At 48.3% G+C, this 23,291-nt stretch overlaps 1 protein-coding gene across 2 annotated transcripts; it reads right to left on the bottom strand.

Annotated features, from left to right (window-relative positions):
- Positions 1–2,717: 2,717 nt before the first annotated feature.
- On the bottom strand, positions 2,718–23,205 carry LOC122374142 (WD repeat-containing protein 35-like). 2 transcript variants are annotated; one of them, XM_043352724.1, is made up of 8 exons: positions 22,990–23,198; positions 8,835–9,031; positions 8,266–8,445; positions 7,241–7,336; positions 4,450–4,667; positions 4,125–4,275; positions 3,692–3,911; positions 2,718–3,459 (listed from the first exon to the last, which is right to left on the bottom strand). In XM_043352724.1, exons 1-8 carry the CDS (start codon positions 23,009–23,011, stop codon positions 3,170–3,172), a joined length of 1,374 nt encoding a protein of 457 aa, XP_043208659.1. In that variant the 5' UTR covers positions 23,012–23,198; the 3' UTR covers positions 2,718–3,169. The 2 variants fall into 2 exon arrangements, with proteins under 2 accessions (XP_043208659.1, XP_043208658.1); XM_043352723.1 differs by lacking the exons at positions 2,718–3,459; positions 3,692–3,911; positions 4,125–4,275; ... (2 more) ...; positions 8,266–8,445; positions 8,835–9,031 and adding an exon at positions 10,351–14,342 and having other exon boundaries at positions 22,990–23,205.
- Between the last annotated feature and the right edge of the window lie 86 nt (positions 23,206–23,291).

The following is a 23,291-nucleotide window of genomic DNA, read 5'->3' on the forward strand; positions in this document are numbered from 1 at the left end:
CAACGCCCATAGGACTAATGTTAGAATGCTAAATTCAAAGGGGGGCACGGTGCCCCGGTGCCCTCCCCGTTCCGCTGCCTATGAACGCAACTGTTATAGGAAGAGACAGGTGTTCCGCCGTTTAATGAAAATTGGTAGATATTGCACAAGTTATCGGTCCAGTTTAACAGCCCCCCTAAGATCTCAGCTCCCAGTGGAGCTAGAAAGACAAAATTTGGAGGGTATGTGGGGGCCCTGGGGAACTCTATTGTGTGGGAATTTCATGACCCTAGGTCAATATCCTCAAGGTCAAATGAGGTCAAATGTGGTCAAATCTGTCATATGAGCGACTTTTTTGCGTTTACACGCCGATAACTCAAAAAGCTACCAGCCGATTTTCTTTTTTTATTCACTATACGAAAGAACATACATTTGTGAGTATGTAGGGTGAATTTCTAGTTAATCAAACAATAAATATGGCAGTTAGAACTCATAGAAACCTGCTAAGGGTAAGATGTCGCCGGCTGAAGCGGGATCGGCGGACGCGGGAAAAGCGGCAATCACAATTTTGTGTTTACACACTCATAACTCAAGTTTTTACCGGCTGATTTTCAAAATTTTTTTGACCATAAGATTGCCTGTACATTTCTTAGTCTTCTCACTAAATTTGACGCGAATCGAATATAATCAGCGGTAAGGAGCGCGATGTAAAGACGGAACCGTCCCGCCCCGGCACAGTCTACAATTCAAGCGGCGCGTAACGGCTAGCGCCGGCCGTCGCGCCGCCGCGCCGCCGCGGCGGCAGGATGTTTGACTTTACACCGCTATTACTAGAAAAGTTGCGAACCGATTTTCTTATTTCTTGCACGAGAAGATTCGCAATTCAATTCTGGACAGGTAGCCAAAATTTCACATTAATATTATGTTCGCGGCGCGAGTTATTGGCGAAAAACAAGAGGGGTGGGCGAAATCCGCCCCCCCCCCCTTCCACTGCGCGTGTTAAATCGTTGAAATCCTTCTAAAGAATGGATTATTTCTCCAGGTAATGGCGAAATAAGGATCAACATATGTAACCGAACTTTGATTCGCTGACCTTCAGTTATCTCTTCGGGGAAAAATGTTTGTTTTGGATCAACCAACATTGACAGACATATTTTTTTCGTCAAACTAACTATAGCTAAACCCGATCGAGGCCACATAATGTCAACGACCTTGAACCTGACTTTCCAGCAGCCTTGACACCCACCACCATCCACGGGAAATAGGTGCATCATTTCACATGTTGGCACGTTTCTAGTCACAAAAAGTTTGGAAACGTACGGATAATGTGCGCTGACACATAGGCGGCGGAACGGGGAGGGCACCGGGGCACCGTGCTCCCTTTTATTTTGGCATTTTAACATTAGCCCTATGGGCGTTGCATGGAAAGAATGGGACCAAAAGTCGGCAGTGCCCCCCCCCCCCTTAGTTGAGGGTGTTCCGCCACTACTGCGCTGACATAGGTACACTGTATCGCCATTCTGGACTGATATGGTCTCGAGGAACAGGCCAGAGGTAAGACCCGAGGTACACGCCGAATGGACTGAGACTGATTGCCCAAAACGTGTTCTTAGGCTACCAAGACAATATTCGTTGCATACAATATAATTCAATGGTTAAGGTCAAGGTCAGGTCAGGTCAGGTCACCAACAACAAAATATAGAAAAGGGCATGTGCGACACATGATTTATGAGTCATTTTATTCATATAATTCAATAGGCACACTCAATTAGTGATATGGACCACCTCTGGATGAATTTCAGGTCGAGGTCAGGTCAAGGTCAGGCCAAGTGAGGTCAATTTTTGAAGTTGGTTGTTAAGGCTTAAAAAGGTGTCTATCTTATGCAGTTTTTCACAGCAATCGAATGATGCTATTTTTGTTTCCGTATACGAGGTCTAGTACTTCCAAAAAAATCATTTTTCGAAAAATTTGTGTGTCGTGACGTTATAACTTTTTGAATAACTTCCACATTTTGAACCGATTCTTCTCAAAATTGGTATGTCGGCGCACATAGACCACTTCTCTGCCAAAAATACTGTTTTTTTCGATACACTTAAAGTTTTGGATTTTATAATTATTTTCCCCCAAAAGTCGTTTTTTTTAAATTTGGGGCCAAAACCCAAAAATTTCAAAAAACAGAGATTGTCATTTGATAGACAAAGTAGAATGACGTACAACTTTTTTGTTACGTCTTGATTCCTTTAGAAATGAAGATGTTAGCGGCGTTTGAAATTTTGCGATTTTTGAGGCGAAAATGGCGAACATGACGTCACTAAAACGTCATTTTCTCAAAAATTTCCGACGGATTTGCTCAAATTTTCACGGAACGCGTCAAATTGATGTATGATAAGGTACTGAAAGTTTGACGTTGCTGGCGTAGCGCGTTTAGAAGTTATTGGCGAAAAACGGGAGGGGGGGGGGGCAGATTCTCCCCCCCCCCCCAGCGGGGCGCGGGCTAACCTACATATACCAAATTTAGCAAGCCATTGTGCAATTTCCACCTCCAAACCTTTACTTTGAGTGGTATCTCTAGTTGCTAGAATATTTTAACGTTTCCTTAGCACGGCGAAAACGAATATAAAGCCCAACCAACAACGACTGTCCCGCCGAACATCCCGACGAGGGGCTGAGGCGACGACCCCGCCCAGGAGGGCGTCGATGGGATCCGGTATGAACGTCAAACTGTAGTTAGTCCACATCAAACCAAAAATATTTATTATATCCACGACAGATGCGACAGGCGGCGAAAGCATAAAAACGAATGCAGCGGTATTACGACGACCCAGACGAAAATCTCATTGCTGATCCGTTGCACTACCTCTTAGCTAACGTGGTACATAAATGTTGCAGAGGTCTCGCGGAAGCTGATGGATCACAAGCGAGCTACAGTAATTAGGGACATCATATTACGGATGACGGATCGTGCGTCATGTCCCACATGTGCCGCAACAAGATCAGCCTCTGAGGCCGGTGCCATGGACGGATTTCCACAGGTGACCTTGCATTCGCTCTGCAAGGGAAAACACAGGATATGTGCACACAGACAAGCACTGCTGCCACGCGGAACGGTCCCTGGGCAAGTGCATTAGTGACCAATAACACGGGCACCCCTTCTCTTCCACAAGACTGCCGACCGCAGTCTGCGGCCGTCTAGAAGTCGTCATCCTCGGCCTGCTTGGGCGGCTCCTCAGCACCGGCTTCGACGCCCTCCCCGGCGTCGGGCGGCGGCTCGGCCCCGTCATCGGGAGGCGGTGGCGGCGGCTGGTCCGCGGCAGCGTCCTCCGGCGGGGCGGCGTCCGCCGGTGGCGGCTCCTCACCCCCGTCACCTTCCGGCGGCGGCTCGGCCTGCTCGGCCAGCGGCCCCTCGCTGGGCGCGGCGGCCGGCTCCCGCACCAGGTTCACCTCCTCGTCACTGAACATGGCCGCCTGGGCCAGGTCGTCTGTCGGACACAGGCCGGAGGGATATCGATCATTCGAAGTGCTGTTGTAACCTACACCGAAACTTGAACGTGTTGGGATTTGGAAACAACTGGAGTTGACATAAGCAAAAACGACTTCCATTCTAGCTGAAGGAGCCAGCATTAGCGACAAGAATATCAAGCTGAAATCATCAAACGAACACACTACGATAGTTACCCTCTCTGAGACCACCCAACAATTCCGTTCACTCACCATCGTTGAGATCGAGGCTGGTGTCCGATCCGAGCTCATCGAAGTCGGCCTGCATGGAGCCGAAGACGCGCGCGCCCGGCCGGCCCTTGGGCTTCTCGCCCTCCTCCGTTGGGGCCGTGAACATCATGTCCTCAGAGGTCTTGGCGATACGACCCAGGCCGATGTCGAGCTCCGAGTTGTCGGCCTTCTGGATCTCCTCCAGTTGCTGCTTCATCGCCGCCTGTGGAGAAGAGGTAAGAGGTGTTACAAAAGATGCGGATGCATGACTAGGAATGTTTTCCTTAGCGTAACAGGGGCTAGAAGAAATGTTGCAAAGTAACCGTCAAGTGTTTTGTCGAAAGTCCAACAGTGATATCAAACTAAAACAATCATTGCAGCTACGAGTTCCCACCAGGGGCCATTGCCAATTTAGGAGGGTAGTAGCGCCACGCACCTGCCGCTCCTTCATGCGCGTCTCCTCGGTGCGTTCGTAGTCGTCCATCTCGGCCTCGAGGAAGGCCAGGCAGCGGAACTTGTCGATGTAGTCGGTGTACAGCTTCTTCAGCTCCTCCTCCAAGCGTTCAAACTCGTCCATGAACGCAGGCCTGGCAGAGATAACCAGACATTCACTCAGTGCTGAGCATTAGGATGTTACCAGAAGCACCCGCAATGATCGATAATTTCTACAATACCATCACTTTCAAAGAAAATCACTCCTTTTCCACTGGTTCCCCCCTACAATGTGTCTAAACTCTAACATATATTATATGAGGCCGTACCTGACTTTCTTCAGCGTTGCCAGCCGTTTCTGGCTTCGGTCCAGATCAGTCTTTTTCTTTTCGATCTTCGCATCCAAATTGGCCTCATCGGTGGCGACGTTGGAGATGAGCTTCTTGTTCTTCTCGATCTCCTCCTTGATGAAGACGCTCGCCTTCGCCACGCTGGACTCCACGTCATTCAGCTCGATGTTCTTCGAGAGCACTTGCTGTCGCACTTCCTGCAAAGAGCGGTCACCCACATGACACAAAGCCACCCACCTCTGACCGGGCGGGAGCACGCGCAGCGTCATCTATCGGTAAGTTGCAAGAGCTTCCGTATTTCAGGTTGGTCCAGCCTGGGTCCAGCTACCGACGAGTAACGGCTAAATCAAAGAAATCCAGGACAAAACACAGCCAGCTTTTCATAAAACCAAGTGTGGAGCCACAGATAACAGTAGTACTGGATTGGAAACAGAATATTGGCAGTTGCAGTAAGAGGCCGAATGTTTTTATGCGACGGCGCCAAAATGGGATTCTCGCGTGCTGCTGGGTGGATCATTTGTGTGTTGTGTATTGCAAGAAATCGTCATTTTTGTGTTTTGTCGTTTACATTTAAAATCGAAGCTACCAATGTTACTTTCATTTGCTTAAAAATTAAAGTATTTCACTTTTAATTTGATTATTTAGAGGGCACAATGCGTGGTGTTTTCTTTTGAAAACAAAGTGTGGTGCAAAGCCTTACATACATACGTATAGTATAGGTACATCAACAATGGAGGAGGAGAATGAACGGTAAAAAACTGCCGTTCTGGCTACAACCCAACGAATCAAGAGGAACAAAAGATTAAAACAGGTGATGTCTCACATGCCACCTATTCGCTTTTTTCACCGAAACATCTCTACGGGCTCAGTGGGTTGGCGCCATGGGTCACCGTGACCGGGCTGAGTGGGATCAGGACTATTCCGCTGTGTGTGAGCTGCATTTCAGAAAGGAAGATTTCGAAGATGATCGGTCATTTCGCACCGGCATGCAGAGACAGCGCCGTCGGCTCAAGAGCGGCGCAGTCCTGTCAGTATTGACCAGCGTGGATGGATTACGCGATGCCCCCTGTGCACGAGCGGCCAGCGAAACTAGCCATGGCATCCGCACGCCACTCACACCAGAAGCAGGTTATGAAGGGCCAGACCGATGCGTTCTTCACGAATGACAATGTCAGCTATCAGGTGGCAACTACAACTGGTCGAGTGTCCGGCAGTTCCTGGAGAATGAGGCGGTACTCCGAAGTCGAACTAAGGGCCTCAGATGGTGGTCACTGGTCACGTTTCAGCCCCGCCGACGCCTCCGCCCGAATGGCACCATCACGGCAGGAGTGACAGCAGGATGGTGCTCTTGTCATCCAGGAGCTAGTGGCCGCGGTGGCGAAATCCACTGAAATGGAGGACCTGGATGACAGCGCCAAGGCCTCCCTGGGACACAGCTCCGGCGCCTTGGCACGCTCGGCTCTGCGCTCGGCCACCAGGCGTAACAAGTACGGTGCCTCCGCCCTGCCTCCGCCAGCCTGCTGATCTATCATGGGGCTACGCCGCTGGAGGTACGACTGGAGAAAGACGAGGAAGACATCGACCTCACCGTGAGGATCTGCCAGATTTGGAGGCAACTGCCGAAGACGGAAGCTAACAGGAACCAGCTGCTGGTCTGCGATCAACCAAGAAGTGACGCAGAAGTGACGAAGATAGTCGTAAACCGAGATGTCGAACTGACCGGAAGTCGTTTGCAATGATAGCCAGCCACGACGTCCTTAGGAGCCTCCTTCCAGAGATGTATGCGACGGTTTTCAATCTATTTGCTGGAAAGTGTGGAAACATGGTAACTGATAAGTGAGACAGACACTCAAGACAGTGCTGTCCATCGGAAGTCAGGAAGCAGACACCCCAGCCACTGGTGCAACCCGATCGAGGAGCGACAAGAGGCCAAAGCTCAGCAGGGTCAAGAAGATGTAAGGCGGGGAAGTAAGGTCGCTGATGAAATTGTGAGGGCAGGCGAAGCGAAGTGACACTTGAAGGGGTGTTTTTTTTTTGACGTTGGTTTGAATCGTGACGTTTGGATGGTTCGTTGTGACAGGACTGGTATCGATTAGCATGTAAATAAAGAGATCAAACTCCCATGTATGTACAAGTACTTTTTGTGGATGAGAGTGAGAAATCATTATAATCAAATCAGTGGCATACGTTCCCTCACAACGGTGAGGAAAGTGTAACCAGCAGCGTTTAGTAAATAAGTTGCCATTATGCAAAAATGCAGCAATAAACACGAGCACGGCTAGTCGATTGCTTCTTTATAAGTTTCATTCACATAAACCAATATTTTTTGTTGCCTGTGAGAGGAGATATCGAAATATGGGCACGAAATATTCGGTTCTGTTTTCGGCCTCTTACTGCAGCCACCGGAATCCTGTTTCCAATCCAGTACTACTGTTATCTGTGGTGGAGCTCAATTTCAATCAAATCCAAACGCACACATGGTATAAAACTATGATGGCATTTAGGTTGAACGTGACTTTGCACATATGGTTGAGTCACCTGCAAGTCGCCATTTGCTACACGATACAAAGCGTCAAGACTGTGTGAAAAACAGACGCGTGTAAAACGCATGGTGAGTCGAGAAGGACGGGTCGTACGGTGAAAAAGGGCCAACAAGTAAAAGAGAAACGTGGCCCGTCAACGAAAGCAGAGTGGTAAGTGGTGTCAGAGCGGAAAAGAACGATACGATAGATACGATAGTAAAGCATCCGAGCACTCAGCAGTATCCTACCCGCAGGTCCACCTCGCGGCGCAGCAGGTCGAACAGCGTGGCGCCCTTCAGCGTGATGTCGGTGGCCAGTGTGCGCGTCTGCTTTAGCTCCTGGATCTGAAGTGAGTGAAACCATGGCGAGGTGAGTCAGGACTGCGTGGGTTAGGCAAGAGTTACGGGCGACAGATACTTGAACGGTCAGTTTGATCGATTACTCTGATAAATACTGGATAGACTGTCGACTTTTGAAAAAAAACGGAAGTTCAATGATTCGATCACACAATAAATTAACCTTCAGTATTTTCACATACCTATGTCATGGGCGTGGAATGAACAAAAACCAGTGAATTTAATCTTGAGTATAGTCATTTCTCGGTTGAACATTTGCAATCATGGATCAATATAAGCAATCGAGTATCTTCTACAGGTATGGAAATTTCATCGGTCTAGAGTGTACACTGTACATACACGGACCAGCCAGCAACCTGTTTGGATCCGTCACAGCGTCACGGCCTACGCAGTCCGTGTAGCGCGGTAGGTATGTATTGATTGCCCGTCGCCAGGCTACGTCACAGAGGCGTACCACTGGCCGTTGGGCGCTATACCGTGCATCGTGAACACAGGGCAAGTTCGTGGAAAGCTTTACTAAGTGAGGATCGCTTTCAAGTGACTGGAGAATGAAACGGAACAAAACTGGACAGCAATTTTTCCGTGACTTTTGACGGTGGCAGGTCGAAGGCTCATTCGAGATCTTTGTTTTACAAATTATTGTAATTATTTATAATTATTCATGAGCTCGTTTCTGTTTTAACTCTAACCCGAAGAAACACGCCAGCTTTTAATTTGTAATTTTGAAACGAATTTTGGTCGATTTTTGATTTATCGTACTTACAACAAGCTTCATAAGCTTAGATGCTGTCAGCCCAGCAGAGAAGTTCTGCAATGTTGGGCAACATAAAAATAGCCTATCAAGAGAAGTGATGTGTTAATCGCAGGCAAATAAATCTATACCTTCTTTTACCGCCTCAGTCGTAGTTTGGACCTACCCGGCTGCCAATGTCGAATGTGACGGGCAGTGCGGTCTCGTCGGGCCGGTAGTCGCCGGCGCCAGAGTTGGACTTCATCGCCGAGTATAGCAGCGTAGTAATCTTGAGCAGCTCCTTCACAGCGTGGCCGTCCGCCTGGTAGATCTTCTTCGTGTTCAGCTTGATGTTGGCCGTAGTCGCCTGGGTACAGTAGGGATATGTCATGTTACTGGGAAAATACAATCGGGTCGCAAACTCATCTGTATATGGAAGAAAAGTAATCTGTACGGAAAGTGTATTTTTTTTTTGGAACGATACAGCACAGAAAACAGCACGCCCTTAGAGCTTGTTTCATAGCCTGAGTTTTACAAACACTTGCAAAAGCTACCAAAAATTTGAGCCTTTGAGACCTGGAACATCATGACTTAATGTACGTTTTTTAGAGGTAGCTGACCAATTGCTAATAATTCATGAAAAATGTGGCGCCGCCCAGCTTAGAGTGCAGCTAAATGCGATATAACCAGGTATACGAAACACCATTCCAGCCCTCCGTCCCGACCCGGACTCGTCCTCCGTCCCGTCTGCCTCACCATGAACTGGGCCATGCTGCGGACGAACATGACGCGCTCCTGTTCGGTCTCGATCTCCGTGGGTGGGTCGGCCGACGGCTCGTAGCGCTTGGCCAGCCAGACGAGCACCTCGGCCACCAGCGGGAAGTTGGGGTTGCGGAAGTTCTCCAGCGAGATGAGGCGCGGGTAGCCGAGCGCGCGCATCATCTCGGCGAAATCTGCGGACGCGGCGCCGCAGCGGACGGTCGGCGAGCGCGGGGAAACAGCCGACTGATCTCGTATCAATCTTAACTTCTCCCCGGACTAACTCGTTCGCATTCATGTTCACGCTATACCTTGTCCGGACTGACGGCCACCCTCACCAGATAGCGGGCGGTGAGGTCAACCTTATCCCCGGTACAACCTCTCCGGGATGACCCTTTGGTGACATGTCAATTGTCAGGTTGTCCTAACGGGACACTTCCGTCCCACCACCACTAAAGCGCGCTAGCTGGTGGCCCGTAGAATCCTATGCCTAAATCCTACCATCCCACAGCTCTGGTGAATGATGAGACCGAAAGCATGTGCTATCTAAAAAAACTTGACTCGCAAATATCACGCAAACGTTACTAAAAAGCTGCTAGTACTTCGGTCATTTGAGTTAAGGTTAAAGGTCAGGTCACCAAGTCATTGGAAGTCAAATTTTCCGGATTTCGACTTTTCTCGTCAATCTGTTCATAACTCGTGAGCTGGAAGAAATGCAGGCATAGGATCGCCGAAAATAAAACATTCGATGGCTGCCTAAATATATTTTGCTACTTCTATAACGTATAAAATTATTTCGCCCACCAGTCGATGCAATAGGTGGAGAATTGTAGGGAGCTGTGGGTGTTCGGGCAATGCAAATTTACCGCCCCAGGGCGCCGCCTTGGCTTTGGGGCCGCAGCAGACGGCGGAGGTCAAGCTCACCGCGCTGGGGCGGCGGATTTGCGGTGCCAGTCGCCAGAACACCCACAGTTCCTCACAGTTCTCCACGCATGGTCGATGCCTAATATTGATATGGACATCGCACAATGCAATTGTTCTGTTGGCATCGTGGTCTAATGCTCTATGGCTTATCTGCGTCTCTTTCATGTTATTGCCGACAAACATGTGACTTTGAACCTGGCCGCGGGACTGTAAAATTACACGCAACATGACTGATCTTAATGTAGCATTGATTGGTACCTGCTTATTTTCCAATCACTTCTCAATGTCCACCTGAATTATGTATTGCTTACAAAAATGCCTTTCGTCAAAGAATTTGATAAATCTTTTTCATTACCTCAAAATGGGACAGAATGCCCGACAATTTAGAAAACACAATCTGTTGCCCCAAAACCGAATCTACCCATCGTGGGTTACAATACAATATTAACGGTTTGAGCGTCAGCTTCGTTTGCTCTATAACTCATTTTAATTGCCAATTGTGCCTACCTACAAAATCCCTTCTCGAGACGCCTTTGGAATCATCGATGGCTGCGAGTCGTATGCATGAACTTAATCAAACAGAAAACGATTCATATACACTCAGTGTATTGCTCCTCGAAAAACTTCATCGAGATAGATAATGCTACATCGTACTGACTTGAAATAGAATGAATAAATGCACATTCCGTTGCACACTATAAGCTGCGTTAAATCAGACCATCCCGTGCTCTCGTTCAGTTTCGTTCAGTTCTAGCTACCGTAGCGTCGGTTTCATCCCTGGAGTGCTCCTTTCACTTTCCATGATATAACGTAAAGAACAAAGGGAGCAAAACATTTCTACATAAGCGGTTGACTACTTGCCAGTAGCTGAAAGTCCCCACGAAACACAACCTGAGACACTGCTGCCACCAACAACCTGTCACAGCTATCATCCTGACTGCCATGACTGCCATGCCATATCACGTCAGGATCGATCTCACTCGGCAGCATACACTGGCGCGTGGCAGAGCGGACAGGTCTGACGCACCGTGATCTCACTCTCGAACGCCTGGTGCTTGCACGTGGGACACTCCCAGGCCTGGTTCGGGTCCATGATGGGCCGGCCGGATGCGATGCAGGACGGGAACCGTGTGCCACATGATGGGCAGATCGTTACCCAGTCGGGAATCATCGTCTCGCAGTGAATGCACTCGGCACGGTTGCTCTTGGAGTCTTTGGGACTGTACTTCATGAATATCTCCATGGCGAGATCCTCATAAGCCTGACGCTCCTCCGGTGTGGCGTCAGGCAGGCTTTCTAGCCGGATGAAAGCCTTCGAGGTCGTCGAGAACGCACTGTTGGCGCAGCTGGATAGAGCTAGCAGACTGTAGACGTCAGCCAGTGGCAGGATCGTCTCGTAGTCACGCAGATGAAGGGCTGTCTTCATAGCAGCATCACGGGCGCCCTCGTACAGCTGTCTCTGAGCCAACAGGAAGAAGTGGTACGCTTCAGCACCTTTCCATGCGTTGTCTAGCACGCGCAAGTCTCCAAGCGCAGACTGATTTTCTGCCTCCATCAGACCCAGCATCACCGAACTCTTTTGTCCCAGTCCTTTGCCCTTTGCGTTCATCATCTTTTCGTTGTGTTGTTGGACCATCAGGGCGGCGAGGACATACATCTTCTTGATCCTCATCGGTTTGGAACCTTTCTTCACCTCGAGGTCAGTGAGCTGGAAGAGCAGTTTGGCTGCCTCTAGGAAGTAACCAGCCTTCCTGAACAGTTCGATTGCTTGGATCCGCTTGTTCTTCGACAAGAGGTACTGTGCGTACTTGGCTAGGTACGAGCCCGTGTCCTGGATGTTTGTGGTGCGCGCCAGTTCTACAGCGTAGCGCCAGTTGTTGAGATACATGCACACTTCGACGGCTTCCTTATCCTTGTGGCATTTCTGATAGGCCTTGACCGCCGGCTCGCAAAGGCCCACCGACGCAAACATCTTGGCGATTTCGGGCAGGGCCTTGTGATTCTCTGCGATGTTCTCCACCAGTTCCTCCAGCTTTTGGTAGTCTTCCATCAGGTAGTAGCACTTGCAGAGCCGTTCTTCGTTCTGGTTTACCTGTTCGTAGTACTTCGCTGCCTGGTCCCATTTGAGGTTATCGGCGTAGAAGTCTCCGATCTTGTTGAGCGCAATATGCATCAGCATATCATCGCCTCCAACACCCGTTTTCAGGAGCTGGACCACACGGAACCAGTTGCCCATCTTGCGGTGGAGATCGATGGCGAGGTCGCGTCGATCAGCATCAAGAAACGCTTTCTCGCTGTCCTCAAACTCACCGAAGTAGGCTAGTACCTCAGCCTGCTTGATATTCTCTGAGGAGATGTTGTTGAGTCGTTTCGCAAACTGAATGGCAGGATAGTCCTTGCAGCGCACAAAAGCTGTTTCCGCGACCTCAGTTTCAAGCATTTCCAGTGCTGCCTCGCCGATGAGCCGCCACAGACGAGGATGCGGATTTTCCTCGACGAACTCTTGTGCCTCTTTCAACCCGGTGTTCTCCAGGATCTCCTTGGTGTCTCTCATGGCCTTGCTTTCGAGCTGCGCCACCAGCTTAGGATGAGGACGATCAGGTCTGATCAGCACCTCATCAAGCTGAACAGTGGTCACCTCCAGGTCCTTGAACCTACACAGGTATCCAGAGCTGGCCACGGGCTCCTCCGGGTCCAGGTTTCGGAACACAAGCATGCGCGTCTTCTCCATCAGTGCGCACATGTCTGCATTATCCTCAGCCCAGATCAAGTCCCACACGTCTTTTCGCTCGAACTTCACCAGCTCACCAGCACGTTTTCCCTTCTCAGGATCATTTCTTTCGAGATCGAAGAAGTACAGGATGCCAGTCACGTCGATGAGCGAAATGCGCGTCGCATCACAGTTGACCGCGATTTTCTGTGGACGACACTCAACCGTGTAGCGGTTGCTGAAGATGAGTTGCGGCAGCATGTACACTTGCACAACACCCGACTCCCGTGCGATGAGCAGCATCGTCTCATGACTTGCGAGACAGGTGATCGGGTCGTTGGTGTGCTTACGGGCGGCTTGACGCTCATAGTGTCGCGAAGTTTCCACTCCCGAGATCATGTCGTCTACATGATAGACGCGTTCCTTGGTTTTCTGATCATCTGACTGTGTTGTGGCTATGTCTCTTGCCGAGATACCCTTGGGTGTGTGGTAATGCCAGACGAAGAAAGACTCACGGGACGCTGCGAACACGTGAGTTTTGGTCATCGTGACATAGCGTAGCTCCACATCTGTGTAACGCGAGTCGACTGGCGTACCGATGGCGTTGCATAGCATCATCCCGAACTTGAGGTCTTGGTCGTCCTTTCGCACCAGAATGCAGCAGTGCTCGTCAGAAGCAGCCATGGCCAGCACAATGGGCGACGGTTTGTGGTACTTCTCGTTGTTCTTGACGTCCCAGAAGATGACATTGTAGTCTGCTTTGCCAGGCGACAGGTAAGTGTAGACCACTGTGTTCAGGAAGTAGCACCACTTGTAGTCTGGCCGGATGTTTGCGAAGTAGATGAAAGAATCGACTGCGAGTGAGAGCCTCAGTGAACGGCCTTCCCACGCAACCGAGGCTAGCTGGCGGCCTGGAACCTTCAGCGTGCGCACATGATCACCGAACGGTGAGAAGAACATGACGGCGTTGCAGTCCTTCTCTCCCGACTGGGCTGCGTTGATGTTGCCGGCCACAGCTAGCATTGTGCCGTTGTGGTTCCACTGACAGTCGGAGACCGCCATGCCGGCGTCGATGATGACCGGTTTGTCGTCACTTTCGCTGCGCATGATCTGTACTTTGCCGTCTTCGTAGCAGACGAACAGAGAGGGGCATTCAGGCTCGATGTAGCCGAACCGGCCATTGTACCAGCGCAGGTTGACGATACGCACATAGCCAGTCGAGTTTTGGCCGTGACACATGATAATCATCTTGTTGAGGAACTCGCCCTGGCTATCGTACAAGTGCACCTCACCCGTGCCGATCGAAAACAGAAGCACATTTCCATCTGGTGACCACTCGACTCCTGTAAAGGACTGGCCCTTCAGCTCCTTGCCCCATATACGGTTGCCATCTACGGAGCCGACAATGACTGCTCCGTCCTCATAAACGATGCAGATTTTCTCGCCTTCGGAGTTCCACGCCATACCAGTAACCACCGACTTGTTGCGGTTGTTGATCATCTCCTCGTACCAAGAGCCTTTGTAGAGCATCCAGACGATAATGAGACCATCCTGGTCACTGGTGGTCAGCTTTTGGTGGATCTGGTTCCAGGTGATCACTTGGATTCGACCCGAATGACCCTCCAACGTCTGGTTCATGGACAGGTTGGAGGCTGCAGCTAAGCCCTTGATCTTCTGGTCATCTGGTGCCTCCAGTTTCAAAACTTTCAACAGGCCATCGTCCCCACCACATGCTATGAAGCCCTCAGCTTTGTTCCATGATATCACGCTGAGCTGGATGTTGTTGGGGATGGCGATCTTTTTGCTCAAGTATATAAACATGTTGGCGTTTTAGTTGATCGAGTCAGCCAGACCAGGCAGCAAGAACTAGTCTGAAAGCAAGACAGGCATCTATCAGTGGCAAAGAAAAGGAGCTTTAATCTGCATCGTATATACCCTTACATTACGAAAACCGCTGGGGACGAGACCAAACAAACTGAAAGCTCTCGGAGTTGGCTATTTAGATAGATAAGCAGCGCATATATCTCCATATAAATTGCATCATACAGCTACTAATAACGCCTTTCAACCACGGCCATTCGTATTTCGTAATCGGCATCAGCGAGATATAAGTAGGTGCTATCGCTTATTTATAGTCTGGTCCACAATAACATCAGATATGCTTCTGCACAGATAACAGTAGTACTGTACTACTGTTATCTGTGGCTTCTGTTAAAATCACTTGCGCCGTGTCAAAAATGCAGATTCAAATGAATATAGGTATCGTTCGATATTAGGCATGCCTGTGATCTACCGGAGGCCATCAAAGCGTATTACTGAGTGTACAATGCGTACAGCAGTCACTTTCAGCCAGCTCTAGTCACTGGTCGTTCCAAATTGCTTTTGGGGCATACCCAAAGGGGGCATTTCGAGTCAACTTGGTCTGGCTGACTCGTAAATTGTGCACACTCAGTTGCAAAATCTCCTATAGCATTGATAGACACCGTGGTTATCAGTTGACCTATGGCATTTGCCAATGCCTGGGAGGTATTCATTGAAATTCGAAACGGAAGTGGTGATGAAACTTTTCAACATACAAAATTATATCGTAAGTTTATTGTGGGGCGGGGGAGGAAGAAGGAAGGACAAACGCACTCTTATAAAACTGCTGACCGGGAGTAAAAACGAGGCTTGGTTGCGTCACATCCCTCACATCGCTTTTGGAGTGACAATCTGTTCCAAACTGGCCTATGAGAGTTGAGACTATTACCCTCAGTGCTTCTCAATTCCCAATCCACGTAGGATCTTCACCTCAATAGTCAATTACATGATTTAGCGGGCGCACAACATAACCATGGATGAAGTAATACCATGGATGAAGTAACCATGGAAGTAACCATGGATGAAGTAGGTAGATAATCCATGACATAACCCCGCCGTGTTTTTTTTTATCTAAGAGGAATCTGGAATAATTATAATATATCACTTAATGCCTGTCTTGCTTTCAGAGTTTATTCGTCGTGACGAATATTATGTACATGCAACCTGATTCATGGGTTTCATGCTTTAATATCGAGATCGTATGTCAGATAAATATTTACATTTGTGATCCAACTTACCTATACGTCTATGGGTAAGATCATGCTAGGTCCTGAAAGGTAACCAGCATTTTTTTTTTGTCCCGAACCTTTTTAGAGACACTAGCGATTAAAACACCTTAGACGTGTTCACAGCTTATATCAACGCTCCGAATCCAGTGATAACACGATCTTTCCGCCTGAGTCTCAATACCTGAGTAGAATTTGTCAAACACTTGGTCAAATTTTCAAGTACAAATTTAAGATTAGATTGTAGTTCATTCGGCACATCTCAACGAGAAAACACGATGCTTGCAAAATCTGACAGATGCAGACTTCGTGTTGAAAGTTTTGCAGAAAAACATAACTCCACAAAACGTCCATTCCGACGGATTTTGCCCCGCCAATTTTGACGGGGTGCCAAACCGCCCTAAGGTAAGATCCGATGACACGATAGGGGACGGCGCTTTAACCCGCGAGTTGCTGGGGGGGGGCGTTAAACGCCCCCACTTTTTTCGCCGGGCCATAGCATAAAAACGGCGCGCCGCAGGCGCGCCAAATTTTATGTACCTGTAGGGAATTGCTTGAAGTTTATTGTGACAAAGTTTCAAAAAAATCGGTCGAAAAATTTTTGAGATATCGAGGTTTTAGTGACGTCATGATTTCTGAGTTTTCGACCAAAAACGGCATATGTTCAAAAAATCATATAAAATCACAGAATAGACATACAGACATGCCGTAAACGCCATTAGACTGCCAATACCATGATCAATCAAATGGTTATCTTCGATTATTGATTATCGTTCCGCATTTTGCATAATCTTGAACTGAATCTTTGGCAATTTTTCGTGACTACTTCACGACCATGATACATGAATTTATTAAATTGAACTTTTTGAGCCAAACACGTACACATATGATTAAATTAATGTCACCATCGTGTTCTACGCCCCAAATTACCTATGAAACATGTGTCACAGGCTGCGAATATCAGTTTTGATTTTCGGGGATATGTGCCTACCCGGTTGACCTGACCTTGACCCTGACCTATGCTTGACTGACCCCTACATGGAGCTGACACTCTTGTAGGCCTTATAAGATGGATTGTGCACCGTTTTGACAGAGTTTATGGCGATAGGCGCCCATTGCGAAGTCCTGAAGTCCATGCTACTGAAAGCCCGATTTCAGGTGTTTGACCTGACCTTGACCCGACCTGTGACCTCAAAATTCAACTTTAAAGTACTCATCTGAAGCGTCTCGTCGCGCTCTTTTGTTTGCCGCCTCGTGCGTTTCGCTGCGCCCATTGGTTCTCGAGTTATCGGCTGGGGGCGTTAAACGCCCCCCCCCCCCCCCCCAGCAAACGGTGGGTGGCGAAATACCCCAGCAACTGCCGGGTTAACTTATAGAGTTAGAATATCCCCGCAAAAAAAAAATATTAGATGGCTGTGTTAACCCGCGCCCCACTGGGGTCTGCGTATAACACGCCCTACTGGGGGGGGGGGGGGCTATTCATAGCCCCCCCCCTCCTAACTCCGAAACTACTGGGCCGATCGTCAAAATTCAAACGGCGTCTGATAGCCCCGGAAAAACTGTCGAGTGAAACCTAATTTCATTGACCTCGAGGTCACCGATGACGTCACAGGTCAGGTCAAAGTAAAAATTATTAGCATTTTGGCTTCTTCACGTTTTGGGCTCTGGCCGCCGTCTTACAAGTCAGATCAGGCTCATTTTTGGTTCACACACTCGTGAACAGATGCTCTAGATACTCTGAGGGTACCAAACTTGTACTTTGATTTTCAGGTCAAGGTCAGGTCATCACAGGTCACGAAAATATATCATCCGTCGGTCACGTGACACATGTTTTATGGTCCATTTAGGCCAAACATTTCGAATTTGATGTCGTCTGTGTCATTCGAGGTCATTTTGAGTCAAATTTAGCTTAGGTCAGGTCACTTTCAGGTCAAAAAAGGTCAAATTTGGAAGTTAAAATTTTTCAACAAAAAAGGTGTCTATTCGATGCAGTTTGAGCTCAGGAACACGATGGTGCTATTTATATTGGCGTACGATGTCAAATTCGTGCTGAAAAATTGATTTGAAAAATTAATAATTGTTAATTTTTTGCAATAATGCGTATAACTTGGCCATTTTTGAAGATATTTAGCTAAAACTTGCTAGAGGTAGTCATAATGATGCGTTCTATCACATATATTCCGGTTTTTGCGAAAAGTCAAAAACTTTTTGAAAAAAATATAAAAGTATAAATTTTGAATTTTATTATATAAAATTTTCGAAATTTTCAAAATTTCGAAAATCCGAGATAGCAGTTTGATAGCGCAGTCTATTCTGAGTCCTCTCATGCAAAGAAATTGGATCTAGCTTAAAAACTGAGCTCTTGGGAGCGATTGCCGTGGTTCAATGTTTTGCGTCGAAATCGGCCGAACATGACGTCACTCTGACGTCATTTCCGGCCGACCTATGGTAGGTACGAAGTTCAAATTTTGACACAAGGTGTCAAATTGATGCAGCCGAAGGTACTGAAAGTTTGGCGTCGATACGTCAAGCGGTTTGGAAGTTATTGCAGAAAAACGGGAGGGGGGGCTATAAATAGCCCCCCCCCCCAGTGGGGCGCGGGTTAAAACTTAAGTGGTCCAAATCGGTCCAAAACCCCTAAAATCTGTTGCAGACGAGCCCATGCTCCGAAACTACTGGACCGATTTCGATGAAACCTTCACCATTAGACGCGCCGTGGTCTGAAACGGTGCCGTTTTTGATAATTTTTTGATTGGTCCACCCTAAGTGGTCCAAATCGGTCCAAAACCGCTCAAATCTGTTGCAGACGAGCCCATACTCCGAAACTACTGGACCGATTTCAATGAAACCTTCACCATTAGACGCGCCGTGGTCTGAAACGGTGCCGTTTTTGATAATTTTTTGATTGGTCCACCCTATGTGGTCCAAATCGGTTCAAAACCCCTAAAATTTGTTGCAGACGAGCCCATGCTCCGAAACTACTGGACCGATTTCGATGAAACCTTCACCATTAGACGCGCCGTGGTCTGAAACGGTGCCGTTTTTGATAATTTTTTGATTGGTCCACCCTAAGTGGTCCAAATCGGTCCAAAACCGCTCAAATCTGTTGCAGACGAGCCCATACTCCGAAACTACTGGACCGATTTCAATGAAACCTTCACCATTAGACGCGCCGTGGTCTGAAACGGTGCCGTTTTTGATAATTTTTTGATTGGTCCACCCTAAGTGGTCCAAATCGGTCCGAAACCCCTAAAATCTGTTGCAGACGAGCCCATGCTCCGAAACTACTCGACCGATTTCAATGAAACCTTCACCATTAGACGCGCCGTGGTCTGAAACGGTGCCGTTTTTGATAATTTTTTGATTGGTCCACCCTAAATGGTCCAAATCGGTCCAAAACCGCTAAAATCTGTTGCAGACGAGCCCATGCTCCGAAACTACTGGACCGATTTCGATGAAACCTTCACCATTAGACGCGCCGTTGTCTTAAACGGTGCCTTTTTTGATAGTTTTTTTTATTGGTTCACCCTAAGTGGTCCAAATCGGTCCAAAACCCCTAAAATCTGTTGCAGACGAGCCCATGCTCCGAAACTACTGGACCGATTTCGATGAAACCTTCACCATTAGACGCGCCGTGGTCTGAAACGGTGCCGTTTTTGATAATTTTTTTATTGGTCCACCCTAAGTGGTCCAAATCGGTCCAAAACCGCTAAAATCTGTTGCAGACGAGCCCATGCTCCGAAACTACTGGACCGATTTCGATGAAACCTTCACCATTAGACGCGCCGTGGTCTGAAACGGTGCCGTTTTGGATAATTTTTTGATTGGTCCACCCTAAGTGGTCCAAATCGGCCCAAAATGCCTAAAACCCGTTTGTACTTTGTCAGAGTCCGGATAGATTTCTGCAGCACAGAGGTGCCCCAAACCCATTGTCATGCATTTTGCTTCCCAAACTAGAGCAAAAATGCATGCTAATTGGGCCTGGGGCACCTCCGCGCTGCGGAAACCAGCTCATCGGTTGACTGCATGAAAACGTATTTTTGGGCTGTACTTGAACCGATTTGGACCACTTAGGGTGGACCAATCAAAAAATTATCCAAAAGCGGCACCGGTACAGACCACAGCGCGTCGAATGGTGAAGGTTTCATCCAAATCGGTCCAGTAGTTTCGGAGCATGGGCTCGTCTGCAACAGTTTTTAGGGGTTTTGGACCGATTTGGACCACTTAGGGTGAACCAATAAAAAATTATCGAAAACGGCACCGTTTTACACCACGTTGCGTCGAATGGTGAAGGTTTCATCGAAATCGGCCCAGTAGTTTCGGAGCATGGGCTCGTCTGCAACAGATCTTAGCGGTTTTGGACCGATTTGGACCACTTAGGGTGGACCAATCAAAAAATTATCAAAAACGGCACCGTTTCAGACCACAGCGCGTCTAATGGTGAAGGTTTCATCGAATTCGGTCGAGTAGTTTCGGAGCATGGGCTCGTCTGCAACAGATTTTAGGGTTTTTGGACCGATTTGGACCACTTAGGGTGGACCAATAAAAAATTATAAAAAACGGCACCGTTTCAGACCACGGCACGTCTAATGGTGAGGGTTTCATCGAAATCGGTCCAGTAGTTTCGGAGCATGGGCTTGTCTGCAACAGATTTTAGCGGTTTTGGACCGATTTGGACCACTTAGGGTGGACCAATCAAAAAATTATCAAAAACGGCACCATTTCAGACCACGGCGCGTCTAATGGTGAAGGTTTCATCGAAATCGGTCCAGTAGTTTCGGAGCATGGGCTCGTCTGCAAAAGATTTTAGGGGTTTTAGACCGATTTGGACCACTTAGGGTGGACCAATCAAAAAATTATCAAAAACGGCACCGGTACAGACCACGGCGCGTCTAATGGTGAAGGTTTCATCGAAATCGGTCGAGTAGTTTCGGAGCATGGGCTCGTCTGCAACAGTTTTTAGGGGTTTTGGACCGATTTGGACCACTTAGGGTAGACCAATCAAAAAATTATCAAAAACGGCACCGTTTCAGACCACGGCGCGTCTAATGGTGAAGGTTTCATCGAAATCGGTCCAGTAGTTTCGGAGCATGGGCTCGTCTGCAACAGATTTGAGCGATTTTGGACCGATTTGGACCACTTAGGGTGGACCAATCAAAAAATTATCAAAAACGGCACCGTTTCAGACCACGGCGCGTCTAATGGTGAAGGTTTCATTGAAATCGGTCCAGTAGTTTCGGAGCATGGGCTCGTCTGCAACAGATTTTAGGGGTATTGGACCGATTTGGACCACTTAGGGTAGACCAATCAAAATATTATTGAAAACGGCACCGTTTCAGACCACGGCGCATCTAATGGTGAAGGTTTTATCGAAATCGGTTCAGTAGTTTTGGAGCATGGGCTCGTCTGCTTTTAAGGGGGTGTATGGTTCTGGACCATTTTGGTCCGATTGGTCCAGTCAGAGTGAACCAATCGCCAAAAAACGATAAACGGCACCTATATGAGTTCCCTGCTATTGAATGGTGAAAGAATTATCAAAATCGGTCCAGTAGTTACTGAGCATGGGCTCGTCTGCTAATCTCGTCTGCTTTTTAGACACTCCCTCCCGAAGTCTCCGGGGGCATCATCCCGAAGTCTGTCTTTCTCTCTGGGGGCACCATTCTGAGGTCTCCGGGGGCACCATTCCGAAATCCGAGGTCTGAAGGAGCACTCTCCTCGGGTCAGAGAAGGCACCATTCCGAAAATTAAGTGGCCGAAATCCGTGGATTTTTTTAGGGGGGGGGGACACCAGATGCCAGGGGGCACCACAATACCGTATGCCCCCCCCCCCCTTCCCCTTGACGAAATCCTAGATCCAGGGGCGGCGCCACGGGTTTTCGATAGGGGGGGACGGGGACCTGCCTGACCGAAAATTCCAAAAGTAGGTAGATACTGATCGTGTATGCAAAAAAAAACGAGGCACGTAACGCCGCGAAACTTGGTAAAGCCCAAAACACATCGAATGGTGCATCCCGTTTCCAAACTTATCCTAGGACACCTAAGATCGATCACCTTTTCAAGCATCCTTGCCTCTAAATCAAAATTTGCAGTCTTGCCAACTCAAAGCTGGTTTCCTACAAGCTGCGAATTACTTAGGTATGATGAGTAGCAGTGCCAACCATTCTTACGTTTCGTACTTTCAAATTTTCAATCTTACGTCTGGTCAGCTTCATGGCTTCACCATCATATAGTCATGGAGGAAAAGTGGGAATGTCTTCTGCTCTGACAAGTGCGCCAAAACTGCAATATAATTTCAGAATCATGACATCACCACCACCACCTGATCCATATGCAACGGGCAGGGTGCAGCTAATGGCTAGCCGTCAGTGGTCATGTCATCGGTGGTCACTCAAAAGGTCATGCTAGGTCATGGAAGGTCACCAGCCATTATTTGATCACACTTTCTGATGGATTTTACTTACCAAGAGCTTCGCGGGAAAAACGAGCGCATGCATCGTTGAAAAAAAAAATGAGTGAAAGGGTCTCAGGTCCGGCGACCTCTGCAGGTGAAATGCCCCAGGGTAGGATTCCGATTTTCACAGCCGCTGACGTAAGAAGGGGAGTGGGGGGTTGGCTCGATTAGACTCCCAGCCGTTCGGCCGCCGACCGAACTTAGTTTTGCAGAAAAAAAACGAGTGCTATCGAACCCCTTGACGAGAGGGAGCCGATGCTACCCAATTATAAGGTCTTGGGCTACTGCGTGCTTTTTTTGGTCCTGCCTGTGATCTATCCGAACACTTCTCCCCACAAGTGCTGGGGTTAAATGGCATAGATTTCAAATGGTTCCTGTGGTAGAACTGCCATGCTTGAATTCGACTAATTAGGAATGGAAAATATCCATATAGTAGCGGAAATCTATGGAATTTCAGTAAACTTGGTTTTGTCGGCAATGGGGTCTGGCAGTGGGATGGGGAGGTAATAACCCTGCCTGGCGCCCCAAAAAGGGGGGGGGGGCACGATCCCCGAGGCCCTGCCGATCACCTTATAACTACAGGCATCACAGCTCCACACCTTTTGCAGATGGCCAGGACCTCCTGCGATACATCACAACAGCAATCTTTATTCAGAACCTGCCTTGATTAACCAACGATGCATTAAATGCGACGGATAACTCTACAATGCATTATTATCAATTATTGAACGGGCCTCGCCGATAGGGGGGTACTGTACCCCCCTAACTTTCGATAGCGGGGGACCTGTCCCCCCCGTCCCCCCCGGTGGCGCCGCCCATGCCTAGATCCGCCACTGTCTATGAGATGATTGATGTAGCCGTTGACCGTTATTTAAAGCCATGCAGTTCCCGGTGCCTATATTTGGGGCCGGACGGATGCCAGCTCCTCTTGCGCCTACAACACGGCTAAGTTCAACATAACGATAACTAATAGGTACTCACTTCTCAGATCGCGGTAAGACATGGCTCGGAATCCTTGTCACTGGGCGTCTTGCAATCGACTATGGTAGGTATATCGTAGAATCGACACTCGTGTTGTCTATTTACCTAAACTTTCTAAACCATTTCTAAATGCATACAAATTAACTATGAAGTTAATCAGTAACAGCACGGCGCATCAATCGTCTGCTTAGCTCCCGCTGAGTGCTAGTGACATCTATCGTAAAACTCGTAAACTAATTTCATCAATAACTATTGGAGGAGGCCTGAATTATTGCCGATAAAAATGATTCAATATTAAACAT

This window comes from Amphibalanus amphitrite, unplaced genomic scaffold (assembly GCF_019059575.1).
Source record: "Amphibalanus amphitrite isolate SeventyFive unplaced genomic scaffold, NRLGWU_Aamphi_draft 001611F_arrow, whole genome shotgun sequence".
Lineage (NCBI taxonomy): Eukaryota > Metazoa > Arthropoda > Thecostraca > Balanomorpha > Balanidae > Amphibalanus > Amphibalanus amphitrite.